The following is a 15,157-nucleotide window of genomic DNA, read 5'->3' as shown; positions in this document are numbered from 1 at the left end:
AAGGATGAAATAACGGGCCCTCGGGACCCCTAACCGGAGGTATCAGCCAGACTTTCAATGACCGTGCTTAAAACAATGAAACGAAAACAGATAAGACTGAGGATTCTGGCAGAAAAGTGGAAATTATTTTTTAAAAAAAGACAAAAGAACTTGGCAGATTTGAAAAAGAACCAAGTAGGAATTCCAGAGCAGAAAAATACAGTAACTAAACTAAACTAAACTAAACTGAACTGAACTGAATTTCCACACTGGATTGCCGAATAGCACATTACACGCAGAGGAGAGAAAACACAGCAACAGAAGGTAAACGACGAACACCGCTTAGTGTCGCAGGAGTGTGACTGGAGACCCAGAAAGAAAGGAGAGAAAATATGGGGCAGAAACAGTATTCCGACAGATAATGGACAAGCATTTTCCAATACTTGTAAAATTCATGCTTCCCAGAAGGAAGGGAGGAAGGGAGGGAGGGAGAAATCCACACACCAAAGAACATCACAGTGACACTGCTAAAATCCACAGACAAAGGAAGAGCGTGCAAAGCGGCCAGAAGGAGCCTCTAGTCAGGACGAGGTGGCACAGATTAGTCCTTCCCTGCTCCTCTCTACTGGGCACAACTGTAAACCCTGGAAGGAACTCAAAGGCTACCCAGCAGAGAACTCTGAAAGGTGGACGAGGAAGGCAAGCTGGCTGGGAACCCAGGACTGGCCACGCACAACAACAGGGCGTCTTACAACACCCCCTCAACAAAAGGTGACCCAGGCCTGGTACTTCCTGACCCCCAGCCTGGAAACAGAAGGCAAGCCAAGCGGGCTCATTCCTGCTCCAGGTGGAAGGGGAGTCCCACCTACTACACCAGGCCAGGCTGGCAGAAGCAGCGAGGGAGCGACAGGAAGCCCCACACCCACCTCCACAGGGCACCCAACCTGGAAGCGCTCTCCTTCCCATCAGGCCAGAGACACCCCCACTCATCACCGGGAACCAGGGGAGTCCAGCAGTGTGACCTCAGCATGACGGGCAGCCCAGGAAACACTCTGCATCCCCCAGAGGCAGGGGCGGCCGCCACAGAGAATCCCACCCCACCCAGAGGCGCTCCTTCCGCCTCCTAAAGCAGCGCCCGCAGGGACGGCGGGAAGCCCAGAGGCACCAGACATACCAAGTACAGCAAAATGGTACCACGAGGCTCTGGACATGACACTGCCGCTGGAGCCACAGTCCAGAGTGGCCAGGACCTGCAGGCAGGACCTCAGCAGGGAGACTGCTGACGATGACAAAGAAACTTAAGTAGCACCCAGACTCACCTAACATAGAGCCACAATGATCAGGAAGCAAGCAAAGATCGCCTACCATAACCAGAAGCAAGAAAACCATGACTTTAATGAGAAAAGAGAATCGACTGACACCAAGGCGTTGGAATTATCCGACAAGGGGCTTTAAAACAAGTGTAAAAACATGGCTCCGCAGGCGATCACAAGTCTCCCGAAATAAACGAAAACTGGAAAAAAAAGTCAGCAAAGGAGTCATAAAAGGAATCAAACACAGAACTGCAAAACAGAGTCACAGACTTTAAAACTCACTAGTCTCAACAGTAAAGTAGAGATGACAGAGGACAGAATCAGTGACCTTGCAGACAGATAAACAGAATTTACCCAATCTGAACAACAGAGAAAATATACTGAAAAAAATAAAATGGACAGAGCCTCAGGGACCTGTGGGAGAATAACAAAAGATCCAATATTCGTATCACTGGAGTCCCAGGAAAGAAGGTGAGTAGGGCTGAAACAATATTTAAGGAAATAATGGCTGAAAACTTCCCAAACATGGCAAAACATATAAACCCACTGATTTCAAGAAACTGAGTGGACCCCAGATAGGCTACACCCAAAAACTCCAAGCCAAGACACAGCATAATTGAACTTATGAAAACTAAAGACAAAGTATTTTGGAGCAGCTGTAAAGAAAGAACACGTGAAGGAAAAGGGAACACCAACTCAACTGACAGTGGGTTTCTCCTCTGAGCCACAGAGGCCGGGGGAAGTGGCACACATTACAAGTGCTTGAGGAAAAGAACTGCCAACCAGATTCCATATCTGGCAAAACTATCCTCAAGGAATGAAGGAGAAATAAAGACATTCACAGACAAAAGAAAACTTAGGAAAAAAAAAATTGTCTCTAGAAAACCTTAAAAGAGGCTAAAGGAGGGGGCTTCCCTGGTGGCGCAGTGGTTGAGAGTCCGCCTGCCGATGCAGGGGACGCAGGTTCGTGCCCCGGTCCGGGAAGATCCCACATGCCACGGAGCGGCTGGGCCCGTGAGCCATGTCCGCTGAGCCTGCGCATCCGGAGCCTGTGCTCCGCAACGGGAGAGGCCACAAGAGTGAGAGGCCCGTGTACAGCAAAAAAAAAAAAAAAAAAAAAAAAAAAGAGGCTAAAGGAAATTCTCCAAATAGAAAGAAAATGATTAAAAAAAATACAAAGGTCTTCCCTGGTAGCAGAGCGGTTAAGAATCCGCCTGCCAATGCAGGAGACACGGGTTCAAGCCCTGGTCCAGGAAGATCCCACATGCCACGGAGCAACTAAGCCCATGCACCACAACTACTGAGTCTGTGCTCTAGAGCCTGTGAGCCACAACTACTGAGCCCGCGTGCCACAACTACTGAATCCCGCGCACCTAGAGCCCATGCTCCACAAGAGAAGCCACCACAATGAGAAGCCTGTGCACCACGACGAAGAGTAGCCCCCGCTCGCTGCAACTAAAGAAAGCCCGCACACAGCAACGAAAACCCAACACAGCAAAAAATAAATTAAATAAATAAATTTTTTAAAAAAGGGAACTGTGAAAATGATTAAAAAAAAAAAGGAATCTTGGAGAACCAGGAAGAAAAAATAATGTAAAGAAATGGGTAATAAGTGTAAATACAATAGACTACCCTTCTCCTGAGTTTTCTAAATTATATCTGATGACAAACAAATCTACAACACCTTCAGGTACTCAGGACAACGGTAGTATTTAAAAGTGGGGAGAGCGGGGGCTTCCCTGGTGGCGCAGTGGTTGAGAGTCCGCCTGCCGATGCAGGGGACACGGGTTTGTGCCCCGGTCCGGGAGGATCCCACATGCCGCGGAGCAGCTGGGCCCGTGAGCCATGGCCGCTGAGCCTGCGCATCTGGAGCCTGTGCTCCGCGACAGGAGAGGCCCGCGTACCGCAAAAAAAAAAAAAAAGTGGGGAGAGCAAAGGAACCTAAATGGACAAAAGGTTTCCACACCTCACTCAAAATGATAAAACAATACCTGTCAACTGTTGGAAGTCACATGCGTATACTGTAATACCCAGAGCAATCACTAAGATAGCTATACAGATATACCCCAAAATGAGATAAATAAATCAAGATGGAATCCTAAAAAACAGTCAAGTAATCCACAAGAAGGCCCCAAAAAACAAAACAAAACCAGGAACAACAGAAACAAACAGAATAAATAATGTCAGACTTAAACAGTAACAATTACATTAAACGTAAATACTCTAAATACACCGAGTAAAACACAAAGATTGGCAGAGCAGGTTAAAAAACACAACACAACTATATGTGGTTTATAAGCAGCTTACTTCAAATTCAACGATGTAGGTAGACTGAAAGTAAAGGGATAGAGAAGGCTATAACAGGCAAACATTGTTTAAAAAAAAAAACAGGAATAGCTATATTAATATCTGATAAAGTAGAAAGAAAATTACTAGAGACAAAGCGGGACATTACATTAACAGTAAAGGGGTCAATCCACCAAGAAGACTTTACAACCCTTAATGTGTACGCACCAAAGTACAGAGCCTCAGAACTCATTTAAAAAAAAAAAAAATGGACAGAGCTGTAAAGAGAAATAGACACTACAAGCATAGTGAGGGACTTAAACATCACCTACCAGAACTGACAGAATTCAGACATAAAATCAACAAGGAGGAAGATCTGAACAACACAACCAATAAAGAGAATCTAACTGACCTGTGTAGAACACTCCACCCAGCAACAGAAAACGCCTTTCTTCAAATGCCCACAGAACATTCACCAAAACAGACCTTATCCTGGGCCATAAAACAAACCTTAACAAGTTTAAAAGAACAGAACTCACACAGAGTGTGCTATCCTACCATAATGGAACCAGACTAGAAATAATACCTAAAACACAAACAGGAAAATCTCAACAACTGGAAATCACACTTTTAAATAATTCATGAATCAAATAGGAAGTATCAAAGGAAATAAAGAGAGATACATCGAACTGAACGAAAATACAACATACCAACATATGTGGGATGCGGCTAAGGCAGTACCGTGTGGAAAATTTATAGCACTAAATGCTTACACTAGAAAAGAGGATAGATCTCAAATCAATAATCCAAGCCCTGGGACTTCCCTGGTGGCACAGTGGTTAAGAATCCACCTGCCAATACAGGGGACACGAGTTCGATCCCTGGTCCGGGAAGATCCCACGTGCCAGGGAGCAACTAAGCCCATGCACCACAACTACTGAGCCTGCGCTCTAGAGCCTGTGTGCCGCAACTACTGAAGCCCGCGCGCCTAGAACCCGTGCTCTGAAACGAGAGAAGCCACCGCAATGAGAAGCCCCTGCACTGCAACGAAGAGTAGCCCCCGCTCGCCGCAACTAGAGAAAGCCCATGTGCAGCAACGAAGACCAAATGCAGCCAAAACACAAATAAATACATTTATTAAAAAAAAAAAAAGCTCATCATCATTAGTCAGCAGGGAAATGCATACCCAAACCACAATGAGTTATCACAGCCCACCCACTTGAATGGCTACTATTTAAAACACTGACAATGCCACGTGTTGGCAAGGATACAGAGCAACTGCAACTCTCATGCCACACTTTGCTGGTGGACATAAAACATGACACAGCCACTATGGAAAACAACTGAGCGGTTAAACACACTTATATGACCCAGTAACTCCATGGCCAGGTATCTACCCAAGACAAATGAAAACACACGCCCACACAGACTTGAATATTCACAGCAGCTTTCTTCATAGTAGACAAAACTGGAAGCAATCCGAGTGTCCATCAACAACTAAGTATTAAATAAATAAATAAATGTTTTAAAACGCAACTAAGAAGTCTGCACGCCGCAACTAAAAAAGATCCCGCATGCCACAACGAAGGTCCCGCGTGCCACAACTAAGACCCAACGCAGCCAAAATAAATGAATGAATGAATAAATTTTTTTAAAAGGTAAGTAAAATGTGGGGAGCCAAACAATGAAGACTATTAGCAGCCCTAAGCGAAAAGGTCTCTACACATGGATGGGTCTCTAAAATACTAGTAAGTAAAGGAAGCCAGACCAAGAACACCTGATGTATGACTAGAGGCATGTGACACTCCAGAAGGACCAACCTAATCTACAGTGACAGGAGCACATCAGTGAGCCTATGGGCGGGGACTGACTGCAGGGGGCTCAAGGAAACCCTCGGAGGTGATGAAAAGGTCTTACCTTGATTGTGGCCCTGTGCACAGGGGTGTATGCATTTGTTTAAACTCATCAAACTACACTCTTAAAAACGTGTGCATTGGGCTTCCCTGGTGGCGCAGTGGTTGAGAGTCCGCCTGCCGATGCAGGGGACGCGGGTTCGTGCCCCGGTCCGGGAAGATCCCACATGCCACGGAGTGGCTGGACCCGTGAGCCATGGCCGCTGAGCCTGCACGTCCAGAGCCTGTGCTCCGCGACGGGAGAGGCCACAGCAGTGAGAGGCCCACGTACCGCAAAAAAAAAAAAAAAAAAAAAAAAGTGTGCATTTTATTGTATGTGAAGTACATCTATCTCAATGAAGTTCGTTTTCTCAAAGGTGCAAAATAAAATTCTTCACTGTATACCCAACAATGGGCATTAACCCATCCTACAGAGACTTCTCTAAAAAGCCAAGGTTTAATACATCTCTTCCCTCCTGAGAAATCTTCAATGGCTCCCCAATTCACATACAACAAAAACCCCAAATTATCAGCCATTCAAGGCATTCCAAGATCTGGCCCTAGGCGTTCTGTCCAATCTACATTCATCTTGCATTCATCTAACTCTGCAGCAGCGAAGTTCACATCCCACCCCAACTAGAACGCTCTGCTTTCCCTTAGCCTGGAGGGTGCAGCACTCTCCCCGCCCTCCTTGTCCCGGACTGTTCCCTCACCTTCACTAGGTTCTTACCCACCTGAGCCGCACAGTCGGCTTTACCTTCTTGAATGGAACATTCCAGATTCCCTCAGGGGTGTTTCTCACCCTCCCTTACCTGTTCTGCCGGAGCGCTTGCTCCTCTCTCAGGCACTAGTCTCCTTGGCCTTGCATCACAGGTCTACGTTTGCAAGGCCACGGCCAGCACCCCGTGAGCCCTGAGAAGCACGCTGAGGACCCCACAGGCCACAACATACTGTTCAGCTGAACTGATTCAAGTTTACTTTTGCCTGAGTTTGAAATAACTGGAGGACAGTGACTGAGGGATATTTAAGTGAACTAGTTAGCATGGACAATAAGAAAGAGAGGGCTAGGCGAGGGAACACGAAAGAAATCAGAAACAGAAATAAAACTCAAAGATCACCTCTGTCTATGCGACAACAAAGCCATGAAAGCAGGAAAGCCCCAGGGAATAGAGACTCTAAACACCCCCGTCAAGGGCACCGCAGGCTCCAGGCGGCCCCCAGCTGACCCCTCCCCGCGCGCGCCCACTTGCCAGCCCACCTCACATCAGCCCAGTCTCGACCACTCTGCTTTCCTAATATCTGTTGGCTCAACCTACCTTTCCTGTTCCCACTGCCGACAAGCTGGCCAAGACCTTGGTTCTTCAAGCCAAAGCGACATCAGCTCTGCAATGGACTTAATGGGTGTGTCCCCCAAAATTCACGTAATGAAACCTAACCCCCAAGGAGAAGAAGGTATTAGGAGATGGGGCTTTGGGAAGGCGATTAGGTCATGAGGGTGGAGCCCTCAGGAATGGGATCTGAGCCCATATAATGAAGCTCCCTCACCCTTTCTGCCATGAGGGCGCAGCGAGAAGACGGCCGTCTACAAATCAGGAAGCAGGCTCTCACCAGACACCGAATCTACCGCACCTTGACCTTGAACTTCCACCCTCCAAAATCATGAGAAAAATGTCTGTTGTTCTTAAGCCACCCAGTCTCTGATGTCTTGTTACAGCGGCCTGAACGGGCTGAGACGAGCTCCTGGATACTCCACTGACTGCAGCCTCTTCGCACTCTAACCTGCTAGAAGAACCTCGCCAGGCTGTCTCTCAGCCCATCACCACCCCACGCGAAAACCTCCCGAGGCATACATCGTGAAAGAACTCGCTAGCCAGCCTGCAACACCGTGAACAATCTGGCCCTCACTGTTTTCCAAACTAATCACCTACTATTTCGGTCCACGAATCCTCTGTCACAACAAGGTTAATCGACTCAGGGCCCAAGAACTCTTCTTCCTCTGCACGGAACCTGCCGGATGCGCTCTGCTCTACTCTTGGGGGTGGTGTTCCAAATACCAGGCACCCTTCAAAGCCCGTCTCCCCACGGAGCCTCCCCCGGCAGCCCTCCCACAGCGACCACTGCCCCCTGCCTGCAGCCCTGGTCCCTGGGTGCCCACCAGACAGTTCCATATTCTACCTCAAGACAGCCCGTGGACTAACGCCATGCCGCCATTTTTCAGTCCTTGCATTATTTCATTTTCCTTTGTATGTGTCAATGATTCATGTGGCTTTTAAGCAACTAAAGAGATAACGTCATACAACTTCATGCGCACATGACGGCCATTACTGGCTGCGTGAATGCAGTATTGGCTCCATCCTGGCCACCATGTGATTGGATGAAAAATGACAGCAATCTGAGTTTCTCAACAGTTGAAGTAGGAAGTAGAACAGGAGACTGGCACATACAATGGTGGTACAGCCACCAAAAGACCAGCAGCAGAAGCTATCAGCTATCAGGAGGATAAATGTCACACAGAGAAAATATTAAGGGCTTTTGTCAGAATACTTCCACAAATTCAACATCCTGAAGCACAACAGGGGCCGACCCTTCTGAGGGTCGCTCAGATTCAAAGTCTGAACTTAGAGACAGATTTACATTCCTTGGCTAAAATTTAATTTGTGGCATCAGGACAGGAAAGGGAACTTGTACAGACTGCTATAGCTTTAGAAATGAAAATTCATCCACGTACGGCCACCAGGACAGAAATCTTTCTATTCCACCTGTTTCAAAGGCATTTCCAACTCTATCACCAATCTGACAAGTACGTGAGCACTGACTCTGTCCTGCAGACATGGCACTAAATGGGGTAACCCTGACCCCTGACCTCACAGACACCAGGCGCTTCTCAGCACACCCACGCAGAGCGGAAGGTCAGGCTACAATGCCAGCCAGCGACCTGACCCCCACAGTACCTCGTACCACTGAGCAGATGCACCCAGGCTGCTCCGTAAGCTCCCAACTAAGCAGCACTCAAATCCCGCGCTAAGGGGCTTCCCTGGTGGCGCAGTGGTTGAGGGTCCGCCTGCCGATGCAGGGGACGCGGGTTCGTGCCCCGGTCCGGGAAGATCCCACACGCCACGGAGCGGCTGGGCCCGTGAGCCATGGCCGCTGGGCCTGCGCGTCCGGAGCCTGTGCTCCGCAACGGGAGAGGCCACAACAGTGAGAGGCCCGCGTACCGCAAAGAAAAAAAAATCCCGTGCCAAAAACAAAAGACTATTAAAATATAAAATCTAACTCAATAACCAATAATCTGAGCAAATCATCACATCAAAGGAACTTGCCAACGTGCTTACGAACGAGGGCCTCCCCACCAAGACTCGAGCAGCCACTGGTCCCCCGCGAGTCCAGGGGCGAGAGCAGAGGCCGATGTCATTTCCGGTTCCGGGCCGGGAGAGGAGTGCTGAGCACGTGCTCCCTTTTAGCCAAACATCAGACAACAAAGGAAGGTGGTGACCCCCTGGAGTTGACAACGAAGGGATTTTGCTCCTAATATCAATAATATCAATATCAAACAGAGAGCCCGAGCTGTCCTTGTGGTCTAAGCAATGAGACAGCCGGCAGCGGCTTGGTTACAAATACCCCGCCCATGGCCGCACAGATTTCCCCTCCCACAACGTGGTTTCCAAATCAGTGGTTTAATTAACAAGATTGTGGAAGGACAAGAGTGTCCACCCCTCACTAGCAGTGGGCTCCGGACAGCCCTGTGGCCCCTCTCAATCCCAGCTGACTGCTGGTAAAAAGGGAAGGGTGACCCTGGTGGCCCCTGCGGTCCAGTCTGGCGTGGTTCAGGGCAGCTCAGCCCGTGGTGAGTTGCAGCTTGGCTTCCAGGGCTCCTCAGAGGGCGAAACGACCACCACTGAGCCACACAGCAACACACTTGCGAGTAGCCGAGTGCCTTCTAGTACTTTCCCTGGGTCACTTTTTCAACATTGTCCTTGGGAGATAACAAAAGCTATTACTCCCCCACTGTCCCTGAAACCAAGGCCCAAATACCTTTAGGTTTCCTAAGGTCATGGACTAAAATCAAAAGTCAGGAATGCAGTAGCTCCAGTCCAGCACTCTATTCTGTAAAATAAACTTCCAAGTCACACCTGTAAACGTTACCAATTAACTACAACTTTCACCCAAAAGGACGTCACAAAAATATTCCAGCTGAGCAGGTTCTTCTACTTCTTACTGACACTTTCAAGTGAGCAACTTTCCACATATCCAATATATTATTTCTGAAGAAATGATTGAAACACTGTCCGTGAAACAAGAGTTAACCCAAAAAAGAGGAGAATCTAAAAATAAAAGCACAAGCCGGCCCACGGTTCCTGGCTGTGGCACCAGAGGCAGAAAACTGGAGGAAACGTTTCTGCACAACCATATGCCTCCTCCAGGCCCGGCCAAGGGTGAGCTCCTGAGCCCCCTCACTTACTCCAAATGGCAGACGGTGGCCTTGGGGACACAGAGAGAGTCCCAAAAGGCAAACGCAAAACAAGGCAGCCTCAGAGCACCTAGCCCTGGAGCATCCGCATGCTTTCAGTTCCTATACAAACAGTGCTGGGTTTCGTTTAGCTACCTAATGAACAACCGTGTAACCAGTAAAGATTTAGGCCACTTCCACCATCATGCCCACCAAAAGCTGATTTACAGTTAAAGCATGCAGACTGAAACTGCCGTGTCTAATTAACTGAAAGCTAAGCTGGAGACGCACGTGGAGACGTCCAGAAGACGAAACAAAGAGCAGGCCCCTGGATTAGGAAGAGCTCTGGGGGGAAAGATCCAAGCTATCCTAACAAAACCCCCTCCCCAGCCTGTCTCCTGAAAGACAGCACCCCACGCTGGGTAGCAGGGAACCTCCCACCCAGGCTGTGACCCCCACACCCACTAAATAAATCACTTCAGCTGAGCCCAGGCGAGTCTTCTCCGTCATCTGAAATGGGATCACCCGAATTTGTAAATTTAAAGAGCAGCTCTCAGTTAGAAAAAAAAATTACACCGGCTCCCCTTCCTGAAGCAAGGTACAGAATGGAGAAGCATTCTCATTTTGCAAAACTGACTGGAAAGCAGACCTCCTGAGGTCAGTTTGATGAGCACAACCCAGCCAAGGGATGGGCAACGTGCAGCCCAGCCTTAGAGCCTCAGACAGCCTCTCGTCTCCTGCAGCTCCTGCCCACGTTCTGTTCTATAAATACACACCTTCAGTCATTTCAAAACTTTAAAGCCAATTTTAATATCAGCTTTTGAATTAGTTATCTGAAGAGTCAACAAGTATTAAAGAGTGACTTGGTACTGGAAATAAAACCCGACTAATCCAACAGTGACACTGAAAGAGATGCATATTTATTGCCAGAGAGCTGACAAGTCCCATGCTGAATGCCAAAGCTGAATGCAACAAGATAAAAATGCATTCACTGAGCCTAAGAAATTGGAAAGCAAACAACGAGAGGGCTTTTTAAAAGCATCTGCGTCTATACAGCATTCAGTACCAGAACCTTAGCCACCTCCATATGCAAAAATCTTAAAAATATACCCAGGAGTGAAACTTTGCACATGTGCCCCAAGAGCCATGCCCAAGAACGCACTGTGCTTGAGAGCGGAGACCTGGAACCCAGCCAGCGCCCAGGAACGGTGAACGAGCTTCCTGTGAAATACTACACAGCACTGGAAAAGCAAGGCGGGGAAGATGGAAGGAAGCTAGAAGAATCCAAGAACCTGATGAGAATAAAGCGGTCGCCATGACAGGTGCAAAAACCCGTAAAACGAAACCGCGAGAGTTTAGCGATGTGAACGAATGTGCTGAAATATAAAGGAAAGCAAACCGACAGCCAACACGAGACATGAGGTGGGTGTAAGGGGAGGCCACGGAGTTGGGACAGCCGCACGCTGCCCTGCGGAGCTCAACCGTCACAGCCTTTTCCTTAAGCGGCCGCTCCGGGATGACTCGTTCACTGTCCCTAACTCTAAAACTTCATTCGTGCTTTTCATCAATTCTGTATTTTCCCAAAATCACTGTTTCCCCATCACACTACGCGGAACTGGATAAAGCTTGGTGGAAGTATAAAAAAGAACTGTAACACTGAAATCCACAAAATAAAGGGGGAAACTCTCCTTGCACGCTATAAAACCAACTTAAAATGAGGCGCTGCATTTAATCCCTAGGACTTGCAGGGCGTGTTTATCCTCATGACGAGTCCATCCATAGCACAGGCCACTCCAACCGGTGAGATCCTGTCACCGGGAAACGCCCGCTCAGCAAGTTTTCAAAACCAGTCAACCAGACTCTCTTCTGAAACGGTTCTCTCTCCACTTCGGTCTCACTCTACAAACAGGAACGTTTTCACCAGAATAGAGGCAATTTTTAAACAAATGCTTCCAATTTAAAGATTCCACGGCACTCAATTTTGTACCTGAAACGAAGCACCTGAAATTAATCAAAGACAGCCTTCGGAGCCAAGCAATCACGAGAATCACTTGGTCTGTAAGATTCCAAGAGCCGGAAATCGGAGCGTCTTAATCCACTAAACATATTAGGGCCTGACCAATAACAAGGTTATCTAGTTCTTCGAAACAGGAATCAACCGAAGGTAATGATTCGGATGAAACCCTACCCATTTAAAAGGAATGCTCGTTAGGGAATTCCACACCTGACATTTGGTAAGAATCGGGAAAGGCCGGGATCAAGGGTTTCTGCCCTGGACCCCCGCCCGACCCGCCCGAACAGGAGAGGTTCCGCCCGCGAGCGCAGGGGAGCGCCGATCCCTGGCCGCACCTGCAGGACCCGCGCGCCCCCCGACGCGAGCGCAGAGCGCACCGGGCCAGCCCGCGCCTCCGCGCCCCGCACGCCGGGGACACTGCACAAAGGCCCGGCCCCTCCCCCGCGCCCCCGGCCCACCTCGGCCATAGGCCTTGGCGCAGATCCACTGCAGGTTGGCGGCGATCTTGGCCCGCGCCGGGTCGTAGCGGTCCAGCGGCACGATGTCCACGGCGCCGTCGGGCGCGGCCTCCATCCTCCTCCAGCCCTCCCCGATCGGGCAGCCGCCCGCGTCCACCATCTGCACACAAAAGGGCCGCTGCAGCGCCGGCCGCGCCGGACCGGGCGGGACAAAGGCGCCGCGCCCCTCGCCGCGCCCGGGACCCGCGTGGGGCCGCGGGGCACCGACCGCCCGCGCACCCCGCGCCCCGCCGCCGCCCGGCCCGCGTCCCCGCCGCCTCACCTCAGAGCCGCCGCCGTCGCCGCCGCCGCGGGTGTTGCTGCTGCATGCTGCGCGGCCGAGCCGGGGCCCGCGGGGCCGGGGGGCGGCGAGCCAGGGGGCGCGGGCCGAGGCCTCGGGCCGGGGCTGGGGGCGCGTGCGCGGAGCCGTAGGCGGCGGCGGCGGCGGCGGCTAAGGAGGTGGCCAACCGGCGGGAGCGCGCGCGCCGCCGAAGCCGGCGCAGGCGCAGTGGGTGCGGCGCCAGCCCGCGCCCGTCCCGCCCCCTTCCGCAGGCGCAGTGGGCGCCGGCCCGCGCTCGCCCCGCCCCCTTCCGCAGGCGCAGTGGGTGCCGCCCGAGACCCGTCCCCTTTCCGCGGGCGCGGGCGCGGGGCCGCGCGGGGCCGCGCGGCGCGGGCGGCGCGGGCGCACAGGCCCCGGCGGCTCCCGCAGCATCTCTTTGTCTGGGCCGCGCCTCCCCCTCCCCGGCATTGGGTTGTCCGGACCACTGGCCCCCAGCCGCCGCCCGACGGGCCGAGCGCCTGTGCAGGCCGACCGCGACCCTCCACCCCACAACAGCCCCGGGGGTTCCCCCTCCCGGAGCGCAGCGCTGGGAGGCCGGGGGCGCCTCACCCCATAGCGGCCCTCGGTGCCTAGAGACCCCCACACACAAGTAACCCAGAGAGCCTGGGGTGTCCTACCATAGGGACTGGGAGCCCGGGGACCCCACCCGGAGAGCCCTCCCGCCTCAGCACTGGAGGCCGAGGAGACCCCCTCCACCTGCAGCGTGTAGAGTCTGCCAGGATCACCTGTGCCCGGGCGCGCCCCGAGTGGGCACTAACCATGGTCTCCAGGGCCTGGGCCAGGGAAGGTGGGCGTCTGGACACCCGAGACAAACGGCAGCGTCCTCACCCCTGAGAGTAGCCATGGGGACGGGCCTCTGGCACATCCTGCAAAAGGGGCTGGCTTCGTCCTGACAAAGTCACCACCACAGGAACTGTATGGGGCTAATAATTATAATAACACCGTGAAACCTCCTGTGTAAGTGATGCTTCTGAAGACCTCACAGGCAAACTAAGACAGGGCGACTCACTCCTGTGCCGTACGCCAGGGTCCAGGGACCCAAGGCCTGGAGGACAGCAGGAAGAAATGGTTTCCCATGAGTAAGGGGCCCTGGGAGTGAAGCTCACAGCTGCTCCCAGCCTCCAGCGGTTTTTAAGGTGCTACCAACCTCCACTTCACCCAGCATCCTAAGTCAGGTTATCAAGCGACGTAAGCTCCGAGGACTCAGCCTGTCATCCACGAACACTTACTCCTGTGCAGGCAAGAGCCTCACTCTGGCTCACAGCAGAGAACAAAACACAAATCCCGGCCCGCCCCACCGCCCCCCACCCCCAGGGAGCTGAGGTCTAGCGGAGAATGTGACCGCGTGTGTAGGACACGAGGTGGTGAAAGGGTAACGGGTCTGGGGGCAGGCAGGCAAGGAAAACCGTAAGGGGGCACTTGAGCAAAGACCTGCAGGAAGTGAGGGGCAAGCAGGAGCGTGTACCCGGGGCAGCTGCGGTCTGGGTAGGGGGTACAGCAGGCACAGGGGCTCTGAGACAGGAGTGCAGGGAGGCACTGAATCCGGAACCCAGGATCCAGAGACACTGGTAGGAAAGGGGCGCGGGGGCAGAGAGGCAGTGGCAGATCTGCGCAGTAAGACCCTTGACCTGTTCTCTGAGTGAGATGGGAAGCCACGGAGGAGCTGTGAACACGGGGAGGAAGGAGGTGACGGACCCTTTAGAGGAATCATTCTGTTTCCTGGGTGAAGAATAGGCGGTAGGAAGGACGAGGAAGGAAGACCATCCCCTGACAGGTGGGGTACAGAGTTCCTAGAAAGAAGGGGTGGAGGGCAACTCCAGGGGTTTTTATTGATCTTGACTTTGTTTCCTGCAACCTTATTAGCTGTAACAATTTTTTGGAGGATCCATCAGGATTACCTACATATGAGATCGTGACATCTGTGACTAGAGATAGTTGTACCTCTTCCTTTTCAGCTGAATGCCTTTTATTCTTCTCATCTAATTCCCTGGGAGAACCTCCAGCACAACGTTAAATAGAAGTAGCAGAGTAGCATCTTTGTCTTGTTTCTGCTCTTAGAAAAGCATCCAGTCTTTCACCACGGAGTAGGTATGATGTTAACTCTGGGGGGTTTGGCTTTATCAGGTTGAGGAAGTTCCCATCTATTCCTATTTTGTTGAGTGTTTTTATCATGAAAGGGTGTTGGATTTCAGCAAATGCTTCTCATGTGTGTGACTATTGAGATGATCATGTGTGGTATTTTTACTCATTCTATTAATGTAGTATATTACATTAATGATTTTCAGATATTGAACCAGCCTTGAATTCATGGGATAAATCCTCTTGGTCATAGCATATAATTTTTTTTTCAAGTTTGGCAAATCATGTTTTGGAACTTTACTGAGATAAA

The 15,157-nt window shown here is 51.1% G+C and overlaps 1 protein-coding gene across 3 annotated transcripts in view; it reads right to left on the bottom strand.

Moving 5' to 3' along the window:
- Positions 1-12,870, bottom strand: part of CAMSAP1 (calmodulin regulated spectrin associated protein 1) — a 57,308-nt gene extending 44,438 nt beyond the window's left edge. For all 3 annotated transcript variants that reach the window (XM_060013792.1, XM_060013794.1, XM_060013795.1), the window contains exons 1-2: positions 12,712-12,870; positions 12,390-12,549 (exon numbers count right to left, since the gene is read on the bottom strand). In XM_060013792.1, coding sequence (XP_059869775.1) covers positions 12,390-12,549 — 160 coding nt within the window. In that variant the 5' untranslated portion in view covers positions 12,712-12,870. The remainder of the gene's footprint in view (positions 1-12,389; positions 12,550-12,711) is intronic.
- Positions 12,871-15,157: the final 2,287 nt, after the last annotated feature.

The sequence above is a fragment of the Delphinus delphis genome, chromosome 6 (assembly GCF_949987515.2).
Source record: "Delphinus delphis chromosome 6, mDelDel1.2, whole genome shotgun sequence".
NCBI classification, from domain to species: Eukaryota; Metazoa; Chordata; class Mammalia; order Artiodactyla; family Delphinidae; genus Delphinus; species Delphinus delphis.
This window is presented reverse-complemented; position numbering and strand designations above follow the sequence as displayed.